This window comes from Salvelinus namaycush, chromosome 3 (assembly GCF_016432855.1).
Source record: "Salvelinus namaycush isolate Seneca chromosome 3, SaNama_1.0, whole genome shotgun sequence".
Taxonomy (NCBI): domain Eukaryota; kingdom Metazoa; phylum Chordata; class Actinopteri; order Salmoniformes; family Salmonidae; genus Salvelinus; species Salvelinus namaycush.
The window spans coordinates 91,952,681-91,974,148 of record NC_052309.1 but is presented as its reverse complement, the minus strand read 5'-3'; the positions used below and the strand labels follow the sequence as shown (position 1 = coordinate 91,974,148).

General features: G+C 44.3%; 1 protein-coding gene across 3 annotated transcripts; it reads left to right on the top strand.

Annotated features, from left to right (window-relative positions):
* The first annotated feature begins 11,486 nt into the window (after positions 1–11,486).
* Positions 11,487–21,236, top strand: LOC120042596 (monocarboxylate transporter 7-like). Of its 3 annotated transcripts, XM_038987423.1 has the most exons (6): positions 11,487–11,864; positions 13,835–14,088; positions 15,660–15,803; positions 16,782–16,910; positions 17,163–18,092; positions 18,754–21,236. In XM_038987423.1, the coding sequence occupies exons 2-6, from the start codon at positions 13,851–13,853 to the stop codon at positions 19,056–19,058; spliced, it is 1,746 nt and encodes a 581-aa protein (XP_038843351.1). In that variant the 5' UTR covers positions 11,487–11,864; positions 13,835–13,850; the 3' UTR covers positions 19,059–21,236. The 3 variants fall into 3 exon arrangements, with proteins under 3 accessions (XP_038843351.1, XP_038843353.1, XP_038843359.1); XM_038987425.1 differs by lacking the exons at positions 11,487–11,864; positions 13,835–14,088 and adding an exon at positions 16,418–16,679 and having other exon boundaries at positions 15,689–15,803; positions 17,134–18,092; XM_038987431.1 differs by lacking the exons at positions 11,487–11,864; positions 13,835–14,088 and adding an exon at positions 16,421–16,679 and having other exon boundaries at positions 15,716–15,803; positions 17,134–18,092.
* The last annotated feature ends 232 nt before the right edge of the window (positions 21,237–21,468 follow it).

Sequence of the window (21,468 nt, the reverse complement as noted above, 5' to 3'; positions counted from 1 at the left end):
CAGCTTTTATTTCTTTCATCACATTCCCAGTGGGTCAGACGTTTACATACACTCAATTAGTATTTGGTAGCATTGCCTTTAAATTGTTTAACTTGGGTCAAACGTTTTGGGTAGCCTTCCACAAGCTTCCCACAATAAGTTGGGTGAATTTTGGCCCATTCCTCCTGACAGAGCTGGTGTAACTGAGTCAGGTTTGTAGGCCTCCTTGCTCGCACACACTTGTTCAGTTCTGCCCACAGATTTTCTTTGGGATTGAGGTCAGGGCTTTGTGATGGCCACTCCAATACCTTGACTTTGTTGTCCTTAAGCCATTTTCCTACAACTTTGGAAGTATGCTTGGGGTCAATGTCCATTTGGAAGACCCATTTGCGACCAAGCTTTAACTCCCTATCTGATGTCCTGAGATGTTGCTTTAATATATCCACATAATTTTCCCGCCTCATGATGCCATCTATTTTGTGAAGTACACCAGTCCCTCCTGCAGCAAAGCATCCCCACAACATGATGCTTCCACCCCCAGGCTTCACGGTTGGGATGGTGTTCTTCGGCTTGCAAGCCTCCCCCTTTTTCCTCCAAACATAACGATGGTCATTATGGCCAAACAGTTCTATTTTTGTTTCATCAGACCAGAGGACATTTCTCCAAAAAGTACGATCTTTGTCCCCATGTGCAGTTGCAAACCGTAGTCTTGCTTTTTAATGGTGGTTTTGGAGCCGTGGCTTCTTCCTTGCTGAGCGGCCTTTCAGGTTATGTCGATATAGGACTCATTTTACTGTGGATATAGATACTTTTGTTCCTGTTTCCTCCAGCATCTTCACAAGGTCCTTTGCTGTTGTTCTGGGATTGATTTGAACTTTTCGCACCAAAGTACGTTCATCTCTAGGAGACAGAACGCATCTCCTTCCTGAGCGGTATGACGGCTGCGTGGTCCCATGGTGTTTATACTTGCGTACTATTGTTTGTACAGATGAACGTGGTACCTTCAGGCGTTTGGAAATTGCTCCCAGGGATGAACCAGACTTGTGGAGGTCTACAATTTTTTTCTGAGGTCTTGTCTGATTTCTTTTGATTTTCCCATGATGTCAAGCAAAGAGGCACTGAGTTTGAAGGTAGGCCTTGAAATACATCCACAGGTAGACCTCCAATTGACTCAAATGATGTCAATTAGCCTATCAGAAGCTTCTAAAACCATGACATCATTTTCTGGAATTTTCCAAGCTGTTTAAAGGCACAGTCAACTTAGTGTATGTAAACTTCTGACCCACTGAAATTGTGATACAGTGAATTATAAGTGAAATAATCTGTCTGTAAACAATTTTTGGAAAAACTACTTGTGTCATGCACAAAGTAGATGTCCTAACCAACTTGCCAAAACTATAGTTTGTTAACAAGAAACCAAAACAAGAAACCAAAACAAAGGCAAAGTCTTCTCATGCTTTGTTGATTTCAAAAAAGCTTTTGACCCAATTTGGCATGAGGGTCTGCTATACAAATTGATGGAAAGTGGTGTTGGGGGAAAAATATACGACATAATAAAATCCATGTATACAAACAACAAGTGTGCGGTAAAAGTTGGGAAAAAACACACACATTTCTTTCCACAGGGCTGGGGGGTGAGACAGGGATGCAACTTGAGCCCCACCCTCTTGAACAAATGTATCAATGAATTGGCGAGGACACTAGAACAGTCTGCAAATTAAATAAAATGTTATTTGTCACATGCGCCGAATACAACAGGTGAACAACCTTACAGTGAAATGCTTACTTACAAGCCCTTAACCAACAATGCAGTTTTATGAAAATACCTAAAAAAGTAAGAGATAAAAATAAGTAACTCCAAGTAATAATGGTTTGGCTTGTGCACACTAATAGGACCTTATCAGTCAGACCTGCATACCTAATCTTATCAGTCAGACCTGCATACCTAATCTTATCAGTCAGACCTGCATACCTAATCTTATCAGTCAGACCTGCATACCTAATCTTCTCAGTCAGACCTGCATACCTAATCTTCTCAGTCAGACCTGCATACCTAATCTTCTCAGTCAGACCTGCATACCTAATCTTCTCAGTCAGACCTGCATACCTAATCTTCTCAGTCAGACCTGAAGATTGTGTCTCAACAATAATACAATGCACAGGCCTGTCCTGGTCCAGACAGTGGGTCAAAGAGAACTGACGAACAAAATAACAGACATGTTGTGGGTTTCATAGCTCTGGTCCAAGGCGTTACATACAGCAAGCCACACCCGTAACTCCCTGGACCAGAGCTAGGGCTTTCAATATGAACACACATAACTCCCTGGACCAGAGCTAGGGCTTTCAATACGAACACACGTAACTCCATGGACCAGAGAGCTAGGTCTTTCATTACGAACACACGTAACTCCATGGACCAGAGAGCTAGGTCTTTCATTACGAACACACGTAACTCCATGGACCAGAGAGCTAGGTCTTTCATTACGAACACACGTAACTCCCTGGACCAGAGAACTAGGTCTTTCATTACGAACACACGTAACTCCCTGGACCAGAGCTAGGGCTTTCAATATGAACACACATAACTCCCTGGACCAGAGCTAGGGCTTTCAATATGAACGCACATAACTCCCTGGACCAGAGCTAGGGCTTTCAATATGAACACACGTAACTCCCTGGACCAGAGCTAGGGCTTTCAATACGAACACAGATTTATAGAACAAAAGTTACTGGGTCATGATCAATAAAAAAAATCTAAAATATAGATAGATTATCACTTGGCTGTATGAGAGACTAGGTCTCCAGGAGAAGAGCTTGAGTTACAACTGTATCACAATGGCCGCTCCCCTTTGATTATCTCAGGCTGATAGATGATTGCCAAGAGAACACAGTCCATTACCATATGATATCTCTGAAGGTTGCTGTTCTGCTCATTTCACCACCATCTCTACCGTCCCCTCTCAGAGTAAACACAGACTCAACCATGGCAAAACCAACACAGAAATCAACGTCTGTATCAAGCGTAGGAGTCGTAGAGCTGGTCTAGGATCAGTTCCCCCTGTCCATGTAACCTAAAAGGACCAGTATTCAGTCAGAGAGCTGGTCTAGGATCAGGTCCCCCTGTCCATGTAATCTAAAAGGACCAGTATTCAGAGTCATAGAGCTGGTCTAGGATCAGGTCCCCCTGTCCATGTAATCTAAAAGGGACAGTATTCAGAGTCACAGAGCTGATCTAGGATCAGGTCCCCTTGTCCATGTAATCTAAAAGGACCAGTATTCAGTCATAGAGCTGGTCTAGGATCAGGTCCCCCTGCCCATGTAATCTAAAAGGACCAGTATTCAGTCATAGAGATGGTCTAGGATCAGGTCCCCCCTGTCCATGTAATGTAAAAGGACCAGTATTCAGTCATAGAGCTGGTCTAGGATCAGGTCCCCCTGTCCATGTAATCTAAAAGGACCAGTATTCAGTCATAGTGCTGGTCTAGGATCAGGTCCCCCTGTCCATGTAATCTAAAAGGACCAGTATTCAGTCATAGAGCTGGTCTAGGATCAGGTCCCCCCTGTCCATGTAATGTAAAAGGACCAGTATTCAGTCATAGAGCTGGTCTAGGATCAGGTCCCCCTGTCCATGTAATCTAAAAGGACCAGTATTCAGAGTCACAGAGCTGGTCTAGGATCAGGTCCCCCTGTCCATGTAATCTAAAAGGACCAGTATTCAGAGTCACAGAGCTGGTCTAGGATCAGGTCCCCCCTGTCCATGTAATCTAAAAGGACCAGTATTCAGAGTCATAGAGCTGGTCTAGGATCAGGTCCCCCTGTCCATGTAATCTAAAAGGGACAGTATTCAGAGTCACAGAGCTGATCTAGGATCAGGTCCCCTTGTCCATGTAATCTAAAAGGACCAGTATTCAGTCATAGAGCTGGTCTAGGATCAGGTCCCCCTGCCCATGTAATCTAAAAGGACCAGTATTCAGTCATAGAGCTGGTCTAGGATCAGGTCCCCCCTGTCCATGTAATCTAAAAGGACCAGTATTCAGTCATAGAGCTGGTCTAGGATCAGGTCCCCCCTGTCCATGTAATCTAAAAGGACCAGTATTCAGTCATAGAGCTGGTCTAGGATCAGGTCCCCCCTGTCCATGTAATCTAAAAGGACCAGTATTCAGTCATAGTGCTGGTCTAGGATCAGGTCCCCCTGTCCATGTAATCTAAAAGGACCAGTATTCAGTCATAGAGCTGGTCTAGGATCAGGTCCCCCCTGTCCATGTAATGTAAAAGGACCAGTATTCAGTCATAGAGCTGGTCTAGGATCAGGTCCCCCTGTCCATGTAATCTAAAAGGACCAGTATTCAGTCATAGAGCTGGTCTCGGATCAGGTCCCCCCTGTCCATGTAATCTAAAAGGGACAGTATTCAGAGTCACAGAGCTGGTCTAGGATCAGGTCCCCCTGTCCATGTAATCTAAAAGGACCAGTATTCAGTCATAGAGCTGGTCTAGGATCAGGTCCCACCTGTCCATGTGATCTAAAAGGACCAGTATTCAGTCATAGTGCTGGTCTAGGATCAGGTCCCCCCCTGTCCATGTAATCTTAAAGGGACTGTATTCAGTCATAGAGCTGGTCTAGGATCAGGTCACCCCTGTCCATGTAATCTAAAAGGGACAATATTCAGAGTCATAGAGTAGGAGTGCTGGTCTAGGATCAGGTCCCCCTGTCCATGTAATCTCATGCATTATGATCTCAAAACTGATCTTAGATCAACACTCCTACTCTGAGATGCCTGATACATACGGCCCAGATATTCACTAATAGATGACGTAGTAAAATGGTAATTAGTTCCACAGTAGTAACCTATGAATCATGTGTTTGTTTCTTTGGGATTCATTAAAACAAGCATTACTAGGGATGATTTGATACAGTACAGTGCAGTGCAGTGTGGCTGGTTAGTTTCTTTGGGATTCATGTCTTTGAAGTCATTCTTTGAAGTAAGTTACTACCACTTAACGTCCCGTAATACCGGAAGAGGAAACAGTACAAAACTGTTTAAACAAGGGGTAAAGAACATGACGTGGCATAACGTTCCAGACAAACATCATGATCTGTCCAAACGTCCAGGCTAAGACCATGCCAACAAAATAACCACTTCTAAACACAGGCCATGTACCATGTTACATACATGGTACGACTGTGTGTGTGTGTGTATGTGGTTAAAGGTCAGGAGTAAGTTTCACATTTATATTTTCATAATTTACCCTGCTATAGAACACCCAGACGCTAGTTTTGTTCAGGACTTACACAACATAGTTTTGGGAGTAGTTTTCAAGAAGCACAATTTAGTAGCATTGTATTTCTCATGATAAACTCTTCTTTGTTGAACCCACCCAGGTGAAGAGATTATTTTCTGTGCTGTATACAATGCTTTGTAACTATTTAAAGATGTACCACAGAGATTTGGCCCTGGATTATCATGTTACCACCAGGTATAAACAGGGCTAAAGTGTACCAGAGATTTCTCCCTGGATTGTCATGTTACCACCAAGTATAAACAGGGCTAAAGTGTACCACAGAGATTTCTCCCTGGATTATCATGTTACCACCAAGTATAAACAGGGCTAAAGTGTACCACAGAGATTTCTCCCTGGATTATCATGTTACCACCAGGTATAAACAGGGCTAAAGTGTACCACAGAGATTTCTCCCTGGATTATCATGTTACCACCAAGTATAAACAGGGCTAAAGTGTACCACAGAGATTTCTCCCTGGATTATCATGTTACCACCAAGTATAAACAGGGCTAAAGTGTACCACAGAGATTTCTCCCTGGATTATCATGTTACCACCAAGTATAAACAGGGTTAAAGTGTACCACAGAGATTTCTCCCTGGATTATCATGTTACCACCAAGTATAAACAGGGCTAAAGTGTACCACAGAGATTTGGCCCTGGATTATCATGTTACCACCAGGTATAAACAGGGCTAAAGTGTACCAGAGATTTCTCCCTGGATTGTCATGTTACCACCAAGTATAAACAGGGCTAAAGTGTACCACAGAGATTTCTCCCTGGATTATCATGTTACCACCAAGTATAAACAGGGCTAAAGTGTACCACAGAGATTTCTCCCTGGATTATCATGTTACCACCAGGTATAAACAGGGCTAAAGTGTACCACAGAGATTTCTCCCTGGATTATCATGTTACCACCAAGTATAAACAGGGCTAAAGTGTACCACAGAGATTTCTCCCTGGATTATCATGTTACCACCAAGTATAAACAGGGCTAAAGTGTACCACAGAGATTTCTCCCTGGATTATCATGTTACCACCAAGTATAAACAGGGTTAAAGTGTACCACAGAGATTTCTCCCTGGATTATCATGTTACCACCAAGTATAAACAGGGCTAAAGTGTACCACAGAGATTTGGCCCAAGAAGGGATACTCTCACTTTTCCACTGGGGATTTAACCCGGTGCTTGACTTAGAAGCCTCAGACTTCTGTGTTTTCACCTCCACGGCCTGGCTCCACAGACTCACTGGGCCATGGCCTCTGTGGACCTGCTTTGACCTGGGACCAACGGGTGGGGGTGGGGGCAACGGAACTTCGCTAGTTTATTCCTTCCTGCTCGCTCCACATCCTTAGTGTCAACTTCAGTAATAAAAACACACTGCTCAAAAAAATATCACTAGAGCTAACATAATCACTGGAGTGACTCTAATGCTCCTATGGAAAAAAAAGCTATTGGATGCCCAGGTACAAGGTTAAAAGTAGTCTTGGGCGCCCAGGCTTTTTTTAACCAAAGGTGGGGGGAAGGCCTGGCTGGGACAGTGGCTAGGTTAAAGGTAGAGCCAGCAATATGATGTACACTGTTAAAAGTTTTGTAACACCAAAACACCAACTTGAAGGAGACCAAACCTTAACTTTGCTGGAGTATTGAAACACATCATCCTGAGATGTTCTGAAACATCACACGGTGTGTTGTAACACCAACATCAAGTGTTGCTTAACACCTTCCTACTGACAGGGAGGTCTACTGGAAAAGGTTGAAAACACTATTATGGTGTTTCAAGATCTGTTTAGTGCAGAATTAGATCCCCGAAAACACAGCATGGTAGCAACACAACATGGCAACATCATAACGCAACATGGTAGCAGCACAAAACAAGATACAAACATTGGGCACAGACAACAGCACGAAGGGCAAGAAGGTAGAGACAACACATCACGCAGAGCAGCCCCAACCGTCAGTAAGTGTCCATGACTGAGTCTTTAAATGAAGAGATGTTTGAGTGGTTTTTGCAGCTCGTTCCAGTCGCTAGCTCTTTAAAAAGCGTCTAAACGCTTTCATGGTGTTTCCTGTCTAGTGTTTCCTGTCTAGTGTTAGATACCTTCTTCTGGGGGATTTTAGTTGATTTATGTATCTGATTATTTTGCCAGTTTAAATCCCTTTTGACAGGTATTGTTGAGCACAGTGCTCAATCCACTAACAGTAACTGGAGGTTTTACAACATCGCAGGATAGTGTATTTGCGTCGACCATTAAAAGTTGGAAATGTGGGGACGGGTCATCTCATCATCGAACGTCATTCTGCCTGAAGGTTGTGATGTTCCTTCCTCATGATCCGTAACACCTCATGATACAAAGCTGCTTAATACTCATATATTTGTATTTATTCAAACATGCAAACATAAAGTCTAAACATTTTGAATTACCCACAATCCTCTACAAACAGAACCACATGGCAAGATAGGAAGTGCAAGGAGTTTAAAACCATACTTCTAATTAGTGTACGGGCCCAACGCAGGAGATGAGAAGCATCTACAGGGAGTGAACCATTTAATACAGACGGACATGCAACGGAACAGGGAGAGTGTCTGGACATAAACACGACACGACAAACTACTACAGGGATCAACACAGAGGAGCAGACGTATATGCAGGGGAAATCAACAAAGTGAGGGAGTCCAATGAGCGCAGCTGCGCGTGATGATGGTAACAGATGGGAATGATGACGGGCAGCCTGGCGCTCCGGAGCAGGCGTGACAATTAGTTCAATCACAAAATGTTCTCCATTTTTGGTTATCCTCATACAAAATATACTTACATTTTGAGAAACATATTCATTTGGATTTATTCTAAAAACGAATGTTGGTCAAATGAAATTAACAAATCGTTGAAATGAAATGCATTAATTTTTATAAAGTACATGTTGGTTATTTATTGAGTCAATTTCAATTCACCCCAGAAACGTTTTTTAAAAGTGTGGCTGTGTGGTTGATTGTGTAGAATTCCGATGAAATTTCAATGAAATGTACCATCTTACTGCCCCAGAAGTCGTGGGTCCAATTTCCCGCTTCTGCCTGTCCCACTTTCACTCCTTCTCTGTCTCCTTCTCTGTCTCCTCCTGTTTCTAGTCTGTCTAAATAAAACAATGAAAAAAGGTGGAATTCCATGAACAATATTGTCCATAGGCCCTTATCAACAATCAATATTTAGGATATAATCCATTTGGATTTGTTAACCATTTGATTGAACGAGAGACACGGTGTTTTGATGCTGCCTTTTACATACACAGAAAACCCCTAAACGTGTTTTCACAACACTCTCTTAAAAACACCAATATTCAGATTAAATAACCACTTTGGGTGTTTAAGACAAGTCAGGGCACTTATATTCTGTTTGACAACAGTTTCAGTGTATCATAACACTTACATTGGGTTTACATTCAAACACCCTCCAAACACCAATGCACAAAGCGTCACAGAGTATAACAATCGGTCGTAAGCGCTGAGAATAGAGACATTTTACTCTTATGGTTAAAAATAAAAGCTATGCATGAAGCCTCTTTCGTCATATGAGTCCACTATAGTCGGCAGATATTTAGGACACCTCGTGAGCTGTCCTAACCAGTTAAGAGTTACCAGCAGGTGTCTTGATAATAGAACAATGCAGCGAGTCAGTGGTCCCAGCGCCACATGCAATTGCTTTCGAGTAGTTAAAAACAATGTTTTTATATGTCTGTTGTAATATGATCAATCCATAAATCATCTCGACCTACATGCAACAGTAGTCCTTATCTTTTGAGCTTTTAACAATTATTTCACGAGGCCTATTTCACATGACATGCCTAAATATATACTTACAACCACGAAGCTAATAAATAAACACGTTTTTCTTTCGATTATTTAACTACCTACGTCATGTTTCAATGTACCCCTTTGGAGCGCAACATCACGTGGTTAAAAAATATGTCTAAATTGGTCAATTGAAGACATATTATGTAACATTTGATTGTGTTCGATTAAAATGATGCAACGTTGCATGCAACATTATCGGCAAGTGACTTAATTGATGCCTACTGTGTCAAATGCGATTTAGAGTTGTTAAACCGGTGAGAGACGAGAGCGTGTTGACATAACGGTATTATCAAAAAAACATCAGAATTGTTAAAAAAAACAAAAAGGTTATGCATCCCAACATATTAGGCAATAAATAAGAGTAGGCAAAGCGATCTTGTCAGGCGAAAATTATATCAAAGTTTTACCATTACAACAGTTGATGTACAGTCACATTCACTGTCCTTGTCTGAAGCGTGCTGTATAGTTAACAGCTGGCGATGCCCTATTACGATCGGTTATTCCCCATCATTTGCAACAATGTCAATGAGCGTCTTCACTATCTATCCTTTGTGCTACCTCAAACTGTCGTGATTACCAGCGGAGATCAACTTTTATAAATAGATTGTACTCCTAGCTCAGAGTTTGTCTAGGCAGTGTCTTAACGTCATCCTTAAACCTACTATGAGCTGAGAGTTTTTTGTTGTTGTCGTAAAACACGTTTAACGAGATTCCTAGTCCGTTGAGATTCTTTGTAGATAGGGTCCCAGACCTTAGGTTAGATGCACTATTTTTCATGGTTTCATTACCCAATCATTGTGTTTAGAGTATTTATATTGTAGATGTACAAAGTGAAAGCATACTATAGTGGATGAATTTCCGCAACAACTAAGAGCGTTGAAGCGCGGGGGTTAATTTCTCCGCTGTTTTGGTCGCATAGCTACCACGCTATGGAGGATGAAGCCAGCCCGGGCAGATGCTGTGTGTGACGGTGTGATTGCGAAGTCTTGCATGTTGTTCATCGCAATATCAGCGGTGCTGCTGGTGCAACGTCATTTCTCCTACTAATAGTTCTTTAGGCTAGGTTCATTCCAAATCTACTGTATTTAATGTGGGAATCTTCAAATACCGATGTACTGTAAAATATACTATTGATTGTGTGATTTGAGTCAGTATTAGCAATGGCATCATATACCAGGGATGCGGTGGGAACATAGAAGACTGGTCACACACAGAATGTCTATGTCCTCTTTTGTTGAGCCAGTCTTGTTAAATGTTTAGAGAATGTATACTTTTTAAAATACATCCTCTGGAAAAATGTGACAGTGATCAATGCACTTGTCTCCGCTGACCTAACCATTACCTCCCTCGCCGGCAGGGTACACCGTGTACTTTTAGCGACAGTCTATAATCTAGCCTGGTTGTGGCTCACTGCAGTCATCTGAGTCCACAGAGTCCTAAACCCCGCCTATTTCTACAATGTATCTTCTTAAAATCTGATGTAAAAACCTAACCCTAATCTTAACCCAAACATTAACCACACAGCTAACGTTATGCCTAACCTAATCTTAAATTAAGAACAAAAATGGCTGTGGTAACTTGTGACAACCCAAGAATGGGGTCTCTAACCTATAATACTGGGGCGGGGCCTATGAAGACCCACTACCTACATTAACACAGGACGGAACATCTATGCACGGGCATTGTTGGAGAATTACCCTCATCCCTGGCTAATTCATATCAATTTCTGGCAGCAAAACACCGGTTAGATAAGGATGTTATTGCGATATTAAATGTTGTATAAGTGAGCGTTGTTGGCTCAGAACTGGAATAAACCTGTTCCACCCAGACAGGGAGTCTCTGGCCGCACGTGCGCTCCAGGAAAGGCTATTTCATCAGTCCGCTCCCCAAAGAGCGCGCTCTCGACAAAAGCTCGAAGAGTAGGCTACGTCACTGCAGTGAAGGAGATAACAAAACAGGCATAGGCTACCAGTAAAAATACATATAACCGTTATTTATTAATTTGACTAAAATGTAAAGGGAATGTATGCGTGTTACTCTGGTTTTTTATTCATACAATAATAAGAGAGAGATGGAGATAATTTATTTGTCTTCAATTTCAATTTAAGGGGCTTTATTGACATTGGAAACATATGTTGACATTGTAAAAGCAAGTGAAATAGATAATAGTATTATAATATGCATCCAGTAGGCTACTTTTTTAGGCTACCACGTAGGCGTAGGCCTAGGCCTACAGACTACTTCACAGATCTAATGGTATTGAAGTGTGACAACGCACAGTATCGTGGAAGCATAACGCAGGGTTGCGCGCTCTTGAGAAAAAGGCTACAGCAGTATTTGCGCGCCCCCGCTTGAAGACCGGCTCGAGCCGGTAGGCTATAAAGAGCTGACAGAACAGTAAGGAAACGGTTGATTTACTCAACAGAAGACACAGATGTGTTTTATGCCTTCAAGAAAGAGAGGACAGATACAGTAACCAGGGAAACATAATAAACTATGATTCTCCTTGTGGATCGGACAAAAGGACATTTTTACATCAGGCTTAAAAAGATGTTGCTTTAGTCCAGAACATCGATTCGTCTGGTCGGAAGCGGAAGAGACAGAGCTGGTAGACTAACGTTATAGGGAGAACATAGAAATAACATACCGATAAACTAGTTGCTCATTTTGCCATTAAAACCTGTTCATTATATTCGACAGTCGACTATTCTGTGTCGATCACTTTTCCGACTAGACTGATCGTCGCTCTGTTGGTAAGTATTTTATATTTCAACGTGAACTCACTCACGCGATGTGAACAAGTCACTCAGCTGCCAAGCAAGCTGTGATGCTCACTGCTTAGTGTAGCTCCAAGGCCAGGGCGTTGCTTAGTGATGACTTACCAGTAGTAGCCTAGGGGTTTTCAAACTGGGGTCCGTGACCCCCTATGGGTCCGCGGAGGTACTGCAGGGCTTCCGCGTTGTTTTTTTAATAAATATTTTGGGGGATTTTTTTAGGTGAAAAATAATTACTTTATGAATATCGCTAGCTGCAACAGAATACCATAGTGGATACCATTTGTATGTCTTTGCGTCCAGTATGAAGGAAGTTATAGGTGGTTTTATGAGCCAATGCTAACTGAGCCAACGCTAACTAGCGTTAGCACAATGACTGGAAGACTACAGGAACATTTAGAGTGCTAGCTGTTCCTGTTCATCTGACTCTGGAGAGGTAGTTAAAGGGCTTCATTGTCAAAATCTCGAACTATCCCTTTAATATGGAGGAAATTACACATATTGGAGCTAATTACAGGGTTTTTTCTGTATAGGAAATTCTTAGGTGGGCCATCCAAGTGGTACTTTTCGGGATGGAAAAAAAGTTTGTGTCAACTTAAACCATATAGAAAACATGCAGAAAAGATATTGTCCTGTATATATATATATATATATATATATATATATATATGAATAGAGAGAGATAGAAATCTAGAGAGAGAACTCTGATTCAAACTTAAGCAAACAAAAGATGTATGAGAACGCCCTAAGTCTCACCAGCCCACTATATGCTCGTATGTGTCTTTCCTCTGGCTGTGTTCCTATATATGTGCCAGGTCTGGAGGCTATGGTTATTGTGTGTGTGTGTGTGTGTGTGTGTGTGTGTGTGTGTGTGTGTGTGTGTGTGTGTGTACACCTGTATTTGCCTGCATGCCAGTGTCTCTCTCTCTACCCCTCTCTCCCTTTCCCTTTTCTACATTGTAGAATAATAGTGAAGACATCAAATCTATGAAATAACACATATGGAATCATGTAGTAACCAAAAAAGTGTTAAACAAATCATCATAGATTTTAGATTCTTCAAAGTAGCCACCCTTTGCCTTGATGACAGCATTGCACACTCTTTGCATTCTCTTAACCAGCTTCATGAGGTAGTTACCTTGAAGGCTTTTCCAACAGTCTTGAAAGAGAACCCACATATGATGAGCACTGGTTGGCTGCTTTTCCTTCACTCTGCGGTCCAACTCATCCCAAACCATCTCAATTTTGTTGAGGTTGGGTGATTGTGGAGGCCAGGTCATCTGATGCAGCACTCCATCACTCTCCTTTTTGGTCAAATAGCCCTTACACAGCCTGGAGGTGTGTTGGGTCATTGTCCTGTTCAAAAACAAATGATAATCCCGTTAAGCGCAAACCAGATGGGATGGCGTATCGCTGCAGAATGCTGTGGTAGCCATGCTGGTTAAGTGTGCCTTGAATTCTAAATAAATCACAGACAGTGTCACCAGCACCATCACACCTCCTCCTCCATGCTTCACAGTGGGAACCACACATGCAGAGATCATCCATTCACTTGCTCTGCGTCTCACAAAGACGAGGCGGTTGGAACCAAAAATCAAAAATTTGGACTCATCAGTCCGTTGCTTGTGTTTATTTGCCCAAGCAAGTCTCTTCTTATTGGTGTCCTTTAGTAGTGGATTCTTTGCAGCAATTCGACCATGAAGGCCTGATTCACGCAGTCTCCTCTGAACAGTTGATGTTGAGATGTGTCTGTTTTCTGAGGTGCAGTTAATTGCCGATTTCTGAGGCTGGTAACTTTAATGAACTTATCCTCTGCAGCAGAGGTAACTCTGGATCTTCCTTTCCTGTGGCGGTCCTCATGAGCCAGTTTCATCATAGCGCTTGACTACACTTGAAGAAACATTAAAAGTTCTTGAAAAACTGATTGACACTCTGTCCCTCTCTCCCAGGTGCTCAGACCCAGCCATGCAGGGGTTAAAGTCAGCGGTGCGGGGGTGCGGTGGTCCATGTGTGTACGAGGCGGTGCCAGACGGAGGCTGGGGCTGGGCGGTGGCCGTGGCCTTCTTCTTCGTTGAGGTGTTTACTTACGGGACCATCAAGTCTCTGGGGGTGTTCCTCCAAGACCTCATGACAGAGTTTGGGGAGAGCAACAGCAGAGTATCCTGGGTCATCGCAATCTGCGTCTTCATCCTCACCTTCACAGGTGGGTCAGAGAGAGCCTCTTAATCATCCTCACAGGTGGGTCAGAGATCCTCTTAATCATCCTCACATTCACAGGTGGGTCAGAGAGAGCCTCTTAATCATCCTCACCTTCACAGGTGGGTCAGAAAGAGCCTCTTAATCATCCTCACATTCACAGGTGGGTCAGAGAGAGCCTCTTAATCATCCTCACCTTCACAGGTGGGTCAGAGAGAGCCTCTTAATCATCCTCACCTTCACAGGTGGGTCAGAGAGAGCCTCTTAATCATCCTCACCTTCACAGGTGGGTCAGAGAGAGCCTCTTAATCATCCTCACCTTCACAGGTGGGTCAGAGAGAGCCTCTTAATCATCCTCACCAACACAGGTGGGTCAGAGAGAGCCTCTTAATCATCCTCACCTTCACAGGTGGGTCAGAGAGAGCCTCTTAATCATCCTCACCTTCACAGGTGGGTCAGAGAGAGCCTCTTAATCATCCTCACATTCACAGGTGGTTCAGAGAGAGCCTCTTAATCATCCTCACCTTCACAGGTGGGTCAGAGAGAGCCTCTTAATCATCCTCACCTTCACAGGTGGGTCAGAGAGAGCCTCTTAATCATCCTCACCTTCACAGGTGGGTCAGAGAGAGCCTCTTAATCATCCTCACCAACACAGGTGGGTCAGAGAGAGCCTCTTAATCATCCTCACCTTCACAGGTGGTTCAGAGAGAGCCTCTTAATCATCCTCACCTTCACAGGTGGTTCAGGGAGAGCCTCTTAATCATCCTCACCTTCACAGGTGGTTCAGGGAGAGCCTCTTTATCATCATATTCACAGGTCTAGGATCAGAGTAGCAGTGCTGATCTAGGAATAGTTTTGCCTTTTAGATCATAATGGATCAGATTTTTATGGACAGGGGTCCTGATCCTAGATCAGCACTCGTATAAGAGGCTTTATGAATATGGGCCAGTAAATCTGTGTGGACAGTATTTAGACACATAATCTATCCTACTCACTGAACTGTGAGTAGGATAGATCAACTACTTCATAATCAACTACTTCATTAAATAGTGTATAAGGTAAATTAAAAACATGTCTGTAGTAAAACTAACAGTCCTCTCCTCTTCCCCCTCTCTCCCTTTCTCCCCCTCTCTCCTTTCTTCCCTCTCTCCTCTTCCCCCTCTCTCCTCTTCCCCCTGTCTCCCTCTCTCCCTTTCTCCCTCTCTCTCCTCTTCCCCCTGTCTCCCTCTCTCCCTTTCTCCCTCTCTCTCCTCTTCCCCCTGTCTCCCTCTCTCCCTCTCTCCCTCTCTCTCCTCTTCCCCCTGTCTCCCTCTCTCCCTTTCTCCCTCTCTCTCCTCTTCCCCCTCTCTCCCTTTCTCCCTCTCTCTCTCTCCCTTTCTCCCTCTCTCCCCCCTCTCTCCTCTTCTCCCTCTCTCTCCCTTTCTCCCTCTCTCCCTTTCTCCCTCTCTTTCTCCCTCTCTCTCCTCTTCCCTCTTCCCTCTCTCTCCCTTTCTCCCTCTCTCCTCTTCCCCCTCTCTCCCTTTCTCCCCCTCCTCTTCCCCCTCTCCCCCTCTCTCCCCTCTCTCTCTCTCCCTCCAGCCCCTCTGGCCACGGTGCTCAGTAACCGGTTCGGGTACCGTCCCGTAGTGATGTTTGGGGGTTTTCTGATCAGTCTGGGGACCATCAGCTCTGCTTTCGTCTCCTCCATCAACGAGATGTACGTCACCATCGGCATCGTCTCAGGTAACTATCTAACTACTTTATACACACTCACACGCACACTCACACACACACACACACACACACACCACTACTTCACGCTTCCCGCAATGGTCTATCTTGTGATACATATGTGAAATTGATTAGAAACACCTTGAACATGTAAGGAGAATAATGATGTTTAGCTGTTACATTCATGCTTAGAATTCCAGCTGAAAAAGATCTGAATGAAACAAGGGACTCCTAGCAGTGCATGAGGCTGACTGACTGATGTCCGTCTCTTCCAGACCCGGCCTGTGTTTGTGGGGTAAAAACTCCCAACCCCACTGTCAAAGCTCTATTCAATTCAGATCGAAAGATATGAATGAAACGTGTGGTATCAATGAGGCCTAAACTCCCCCATCTTGAGTCTGTAGGACAGATTTGCACAACAGAAAAATCACAATTCTCAAAATTGTCCAAAATAAACCAATATTTCCTTTCAGATCCGATCCAAATAACTTTTCTTTTCCAGAACGAAGCACTGCTAGCTGTCCCACTGAATAACTCTTCACCTTCCTTCAAAACAGACAGCAGCTAACTTAACAACCTCTGTCTTCTCTCTTCTTGTTTTTGTTTTTAACTGCGTCCTCTTTCAGCAGTCACCACGACAACAAGCCTGAGTGACCTATCAACCCTGACCTCTGACATCAGAGTGACCTGTCAACCCTGACCTCTGACCTCTGACCCCATGACCTTGCTGCAGTGCCATTGGCTGTCACACCCCTCTGTGTGTCCTCTGCTGGACCAATGATGTGTATATATCTAAGACATGGACTGAAACGTGAAAGCGTCAGCAGCATTTTGCACTGTGACTGTATTCACTTTGTAAACCTTATTTGACATGATCTTGATGACAAGGTACTCCTGTAATCCTGTTTTCATGTTGTTTGCTTTTATGTTAATCATGTGATTTCCAGATTGCGTGAACAATAACATGTTGTCATTTTGTAATGTGTCCAGGTCTGGGGTACTGCCTGACCTTCCTGCCCACCATCACCATCCTGTCTCAGTACTTCAACAGGAGGAGGTCCCTGGTCACCGCCCTGGCCTCCTCAGGGGAGTCCTTTGCCATGTTTGCCTTCGCTCCAGGTACGTTGTGGTTTCATGTGTGTCCGAAATGGCACCCTATATAGTGCACTACTTTTGACCAGGGCCCATAGGGTGTAGGGTGCTATATAAAGGAATAGGGTGACATTTCAGACAGACTAATGAATCTCAAAGGCAGATATAGTGACTGATACTGTTCTATAAATAATACCTGAAGCATTGTGGAGGAGCGTAAAAAAACAGGACTTTTAAATGTTTCTAACAGTCATTTACAAGCACACATCTCCTCTGCAGCCTTCATGGCCTTGAAGGAGATCATCGGCTGGCGCCGCTGCTTCATTGTCATCGGTCTCATGCAGGCCTCCCTGATTGGCTGCGGCGCTCTGCTTCGACCAATCCTCATCAGACCTGACCAGGAAGTGTCCGGGGAGGTGTCCAATAAGGAGAAGCTGTCCGTTAAGCTGCAGACGATCTACGAGCTGGAGAATGAGGACAGCCAGACCAACGTTAGCTCTGAGGAGTCTGAGGAGTCAGGGGATTCCGGGGTCACCTCTCTGTCTGCCTCCAGTGCTGACCTCCGGGCCACCACAGCCACACAGGACCCCTCTGAGACCCGGGCCCTCATGGAGGACCAGGGGGAGAAGAACCAGGGTGGACAGGCAACCCTTGGAACCCCACTGAATCAGCTGGAGGCTGGGGAGAAAGAGCAGGGTGAGGTGGGTCCCCTTGTCCAACCCTGCAGACCTAAACTCCTAGACTTTTCGGTGTTAAACGATGGAGCGTTCATCTGCTACTCTCTGTTTGGCCTCTTCGCCACGCTGGGGTTCTTCGCCCCGTCACTTTACATCATAGAACTCAGTAAGAGCCGCGGCGTCCACCCAGAAAAGTCGGCCTACATGCTCTCTGTAATGGCGGTGTCCGAGGTCTGCGGGCGCCTGTCCATCGGGGTCATTTTAAACAAGGTGCGGATGCGTAAGACCCAGGTGCTTCTGGGATGTGTAGTTCTGCTGTGTCTGGTGCTGCTTGCCTTCGCCCTGGTGACTGAGTTCTGGGGCCTGGCAGCCTGCTGCTGTCTCTATGGCTTCCTGATGGGCACTGTGGGTTCTACACACATCCCCATGCTGGCAGAGGATTACGTGGTGGGCATAGAGAGGATGCCCTCGTCCGTGGGGGTCTATATGTGTATCCAGAGCTTTGCTGGGCTGGCCGGACCACCGCTGGCGGGTAAGAGACTCTAGATGGTTGACTGTCTGGATCTTAGTCTTCTCTCTCCCTCTCTGTCTCTCTCCCTCTCCCCCTCTCTCCCTCTCTGTCTCTCTCCCTCTCTTCCTCTCTGCCTCTCTTCCTCTCTCCCTCTCTGCCTCTCTTCCTCTCTTCCTCTCTGTCTCTCTGTCTCTCTCCCTCTCTTCCTCTCTGCCTCTCTGCCTCTCTTCCTCTCTTCCTCTCTTCCTCTCTGCCTCTCTTCCTCTCTTCCTCTCTGCCTCTCTCCCTCTCTTCCTCTCTCCCTCTCTGCCTCTCTTCCTCTCTGTCTCTCTCCCTCTCTTCCTCTCTGCCTCTCTCCCTCTCTTCCTCTCTGTCTCTCTCCCTATCTTCCTCTCTGTCTCTCTCCCTCTCTCCCTCTCTGCCTCTCTGCCTCTCTGCCTCTCTCCCTCTCTGCCTCTCTGCCTCTCTTCCTCTCTGCCTCTCTCCCTCTCTGTCTCTCTCCCTCTCTCCCTCTCTGCCTCTCTGAATATCTGTCTTTGTGAATCCTTTCATTGTCTGTCTGTAATCCTGTCTTGAACTAATCTAGAAGCTTTTGATTGCTGCTGCGCCAACCTGATGATCTTGAAGGGTCTTGGCAGATCTTTAGGCGTCTCTGACGTTGCCTCCTGTGTTTTCTCCCCAGGCCTGTTGGTGGACAAGACCCAGAACTATGGCTCAGCCTTCTACTCCTGTGCTGTGGGAATGGGCCTGGGCGCCATCTTCCTCGCCATGGTGGGGCCTGCCAAGTCTGGCCTCTGCCACCGCGGGAAGACGAGAAAACAGGAGGAGGAGGAAGGAGAGGAGGAGGAAGGAGAGGAGGAGAGAGGAGAAGAGGAGGAGGAGAAGGTTTCTCAGGACAGTGGATCAACTGATTATCTAGATGTTGATCTGGTTGTGGAGACCAGTCCGGCTAAATGGTCCCCAGAACAGGAGACCAACGTGGTCTGAACGTGGTCTGAATAGTTAAGAACACAACCAGGTCTCTGGTAAAACAAGTCTTCTGAACTCAACGACCTGGTTCAATAATGGTTCAATAAAGGTTCAATAAAGGTTCAATGAAGAAATACATGACGGCGTTTTGCCGACCGCCACCTCACTGACCGACCAATGAGAACCTCGACCACTAGATACTCACAGGTGGTTAGAATGGAGAACAAACACCCAACCATCTAGCAAGTAAGAGAACACACACACTGTCAACATGCTACTGAGAGCTGGACTAACACCTCTGTGGTACAGAATGTATACACACACACACACACACACACACACACACACACACACACACACACACACACACACACACACACACACTGTCAACATGCTACTGAGAGCTGGACAAACACCTCTGTGGTACAGTGTACACACACACACACACACACACACACACACACACACTGTCAACATGCTACTGAGGGACTGAGTGCTGGACAAACACCTCTGTGGTACAGAATGTACACACACACACACACACACACACACACACACACACACACACTGTCAACATGCTACTGAGGGACTGAGAGCTGGTCTAAGACCTCTGTGGTACAGAATGTACACACACACACACACTGTCAACATGCTACTGAGTGCTGGACAAACACCTCCGTGGTACAGAATGTATACACACACACACACACACAGCTTTGACCTGTTTACCCTCTGAGATGTCGTTCACATACACTTGAATTGCAGCGAACAACGGTCTTCGGTGAATTCCTATTGACCACGTCTCTCTCCTCAGAGTCAACCAAACTCCATGCATGGCTGAGACACAGGCTTTTAACATGATTACCGCTCTGTCAGTAGTTGATATAACCATGATATGACCCCTCTGTTCATAGTTATAACCATGATATGACCCCTCTGTTCATAGTTATAACCATGATATTACCTTTCTGTTCATAGTTATAACCATGATATGACGCCTCTGTTCAGTTATAACCATGATATGACCTCTCGGGTTCATAGTTATAACCATGATATGACATCTGTTCAGTTATAACCATGACATGACCTCTCTGTTCATAGTTATAACCATGATATGACACCTCTGTTCAGTTATAACCATGATATGACCTCTCGGGTTCATAGTTATAGCCATGATATGACCTTTCTGTTCATAGTTATAACCATGATATGACACCTGTTCAGTTATAACCATGATATGACCTCTCTGTTCATAGTTATAACCATGATGTGACCTCTCGGGTTCATAGTTATAACCATGATATGACATCTGTTCAGTTATATCCATGATATGACCTCTCGGGTTCATAGTTATAGCCATGATATGACCTCCCGGGTTCATAGTTATAACCATGATATGACATCTGTTCAGTTATATCCGTGACATGACCTCTCTTTTTATAGTTCTAACCATGATGACTGTTTCTCAGTCTCAAACCCTCAGTTGATGCCAAAGGCCTGGTAGTAACAGGCCAAGTCCCGTCTTTATATTGATGACTATTATTATGGTTGAATCTGAATGACTACTGTTATCCAAACACAAGACCACCACAGTATTCTGCACAGCCTGTACACAATATGTTTTCCTCAACAGTCTACTTCATGTACCTATGTGATATAAAAGTACCAAATACGACTGTAGGTGAAACTAAGATGTATGGATTACAGTGTGAATGACTAGCTGTTTCAATTATGTGGATCACGACTTTACCTGTCAGTCAATCAAACAAACAATCAAAGCTTTTATTTATATTGTGTTTATTTTAAAAATATATATAAATGCATTTGAAGTGCTTGCAGCCAGCCAAGGCCACAGTGACAAGACACAGCTTCCTAGGTAGGTAGAGGTGGAGATTCGACTACAAAATAATTGATTCCTCGACTCCTTGATCGTCGACTCCAAATCATCCTGGAGTCTTTCACTACTATATAGGTAGGTAAAAACGATGAGACAAGGAGAGGGGCCGATCTCCCTCAGACTGGCCTAAATGCCCTACCCAAAGACTGTGTCACTCAGACCTCTTGCACTGAGATGCAGGGTCTTAGACCACTGGGCCACTGGGGAATTTCTATCATCTCTGCTGTAACACTCACTGCTGATCAGCTTTTTTAATTGATTAAATTGATTTGTTTATAACAAATGAACTTTGAACACGTGTCCATGTATTCATTCTATTGATGGAGGCATATATACAGTGCATTCAGACAGTATTCAGACCTCTTTCCCTTTTTCCACATTTTGTTACGTTACAGCCTTACTCTAAAATGGATTAAATATTTTTAAAATTACACACAATACCCCATAATGACAAAGCGAAAACAGGTTTTTAGAAATGTTTGCAAATGTATTAAGATTTTTTTTTAAAGAAATACTTTATTTACATAAGTC

What these genes read in the sequence shown, in the direction of transcription:
- LOC120042596 (XM_038987423.1), top strand. Translation starts at nt 13,851, where the DNA reads ATGCAGGGGTTAAAGTCAGCGGTGCGGGGGTGCGGTGGTCCATGTGTG. An exon ending in CATGTTTGCCTTCGCTCCAG is followed by an intron (nt 16,911 to 17,162) that starts GTACGTTGTGGT and finishes TCTCCTCTGCAG; the next exon opens with CCTTCATGGCCTTGAAGGAG. An exon ending in GGCCGGACCACCGCTGGCGG is followed by an intron (nt 18,093 to 18,753) that starts GTAAGAGACTCT and finishes TTTTCTCCCCAG; the next exon opens with GCCTGTTGGTGGACAAGACC.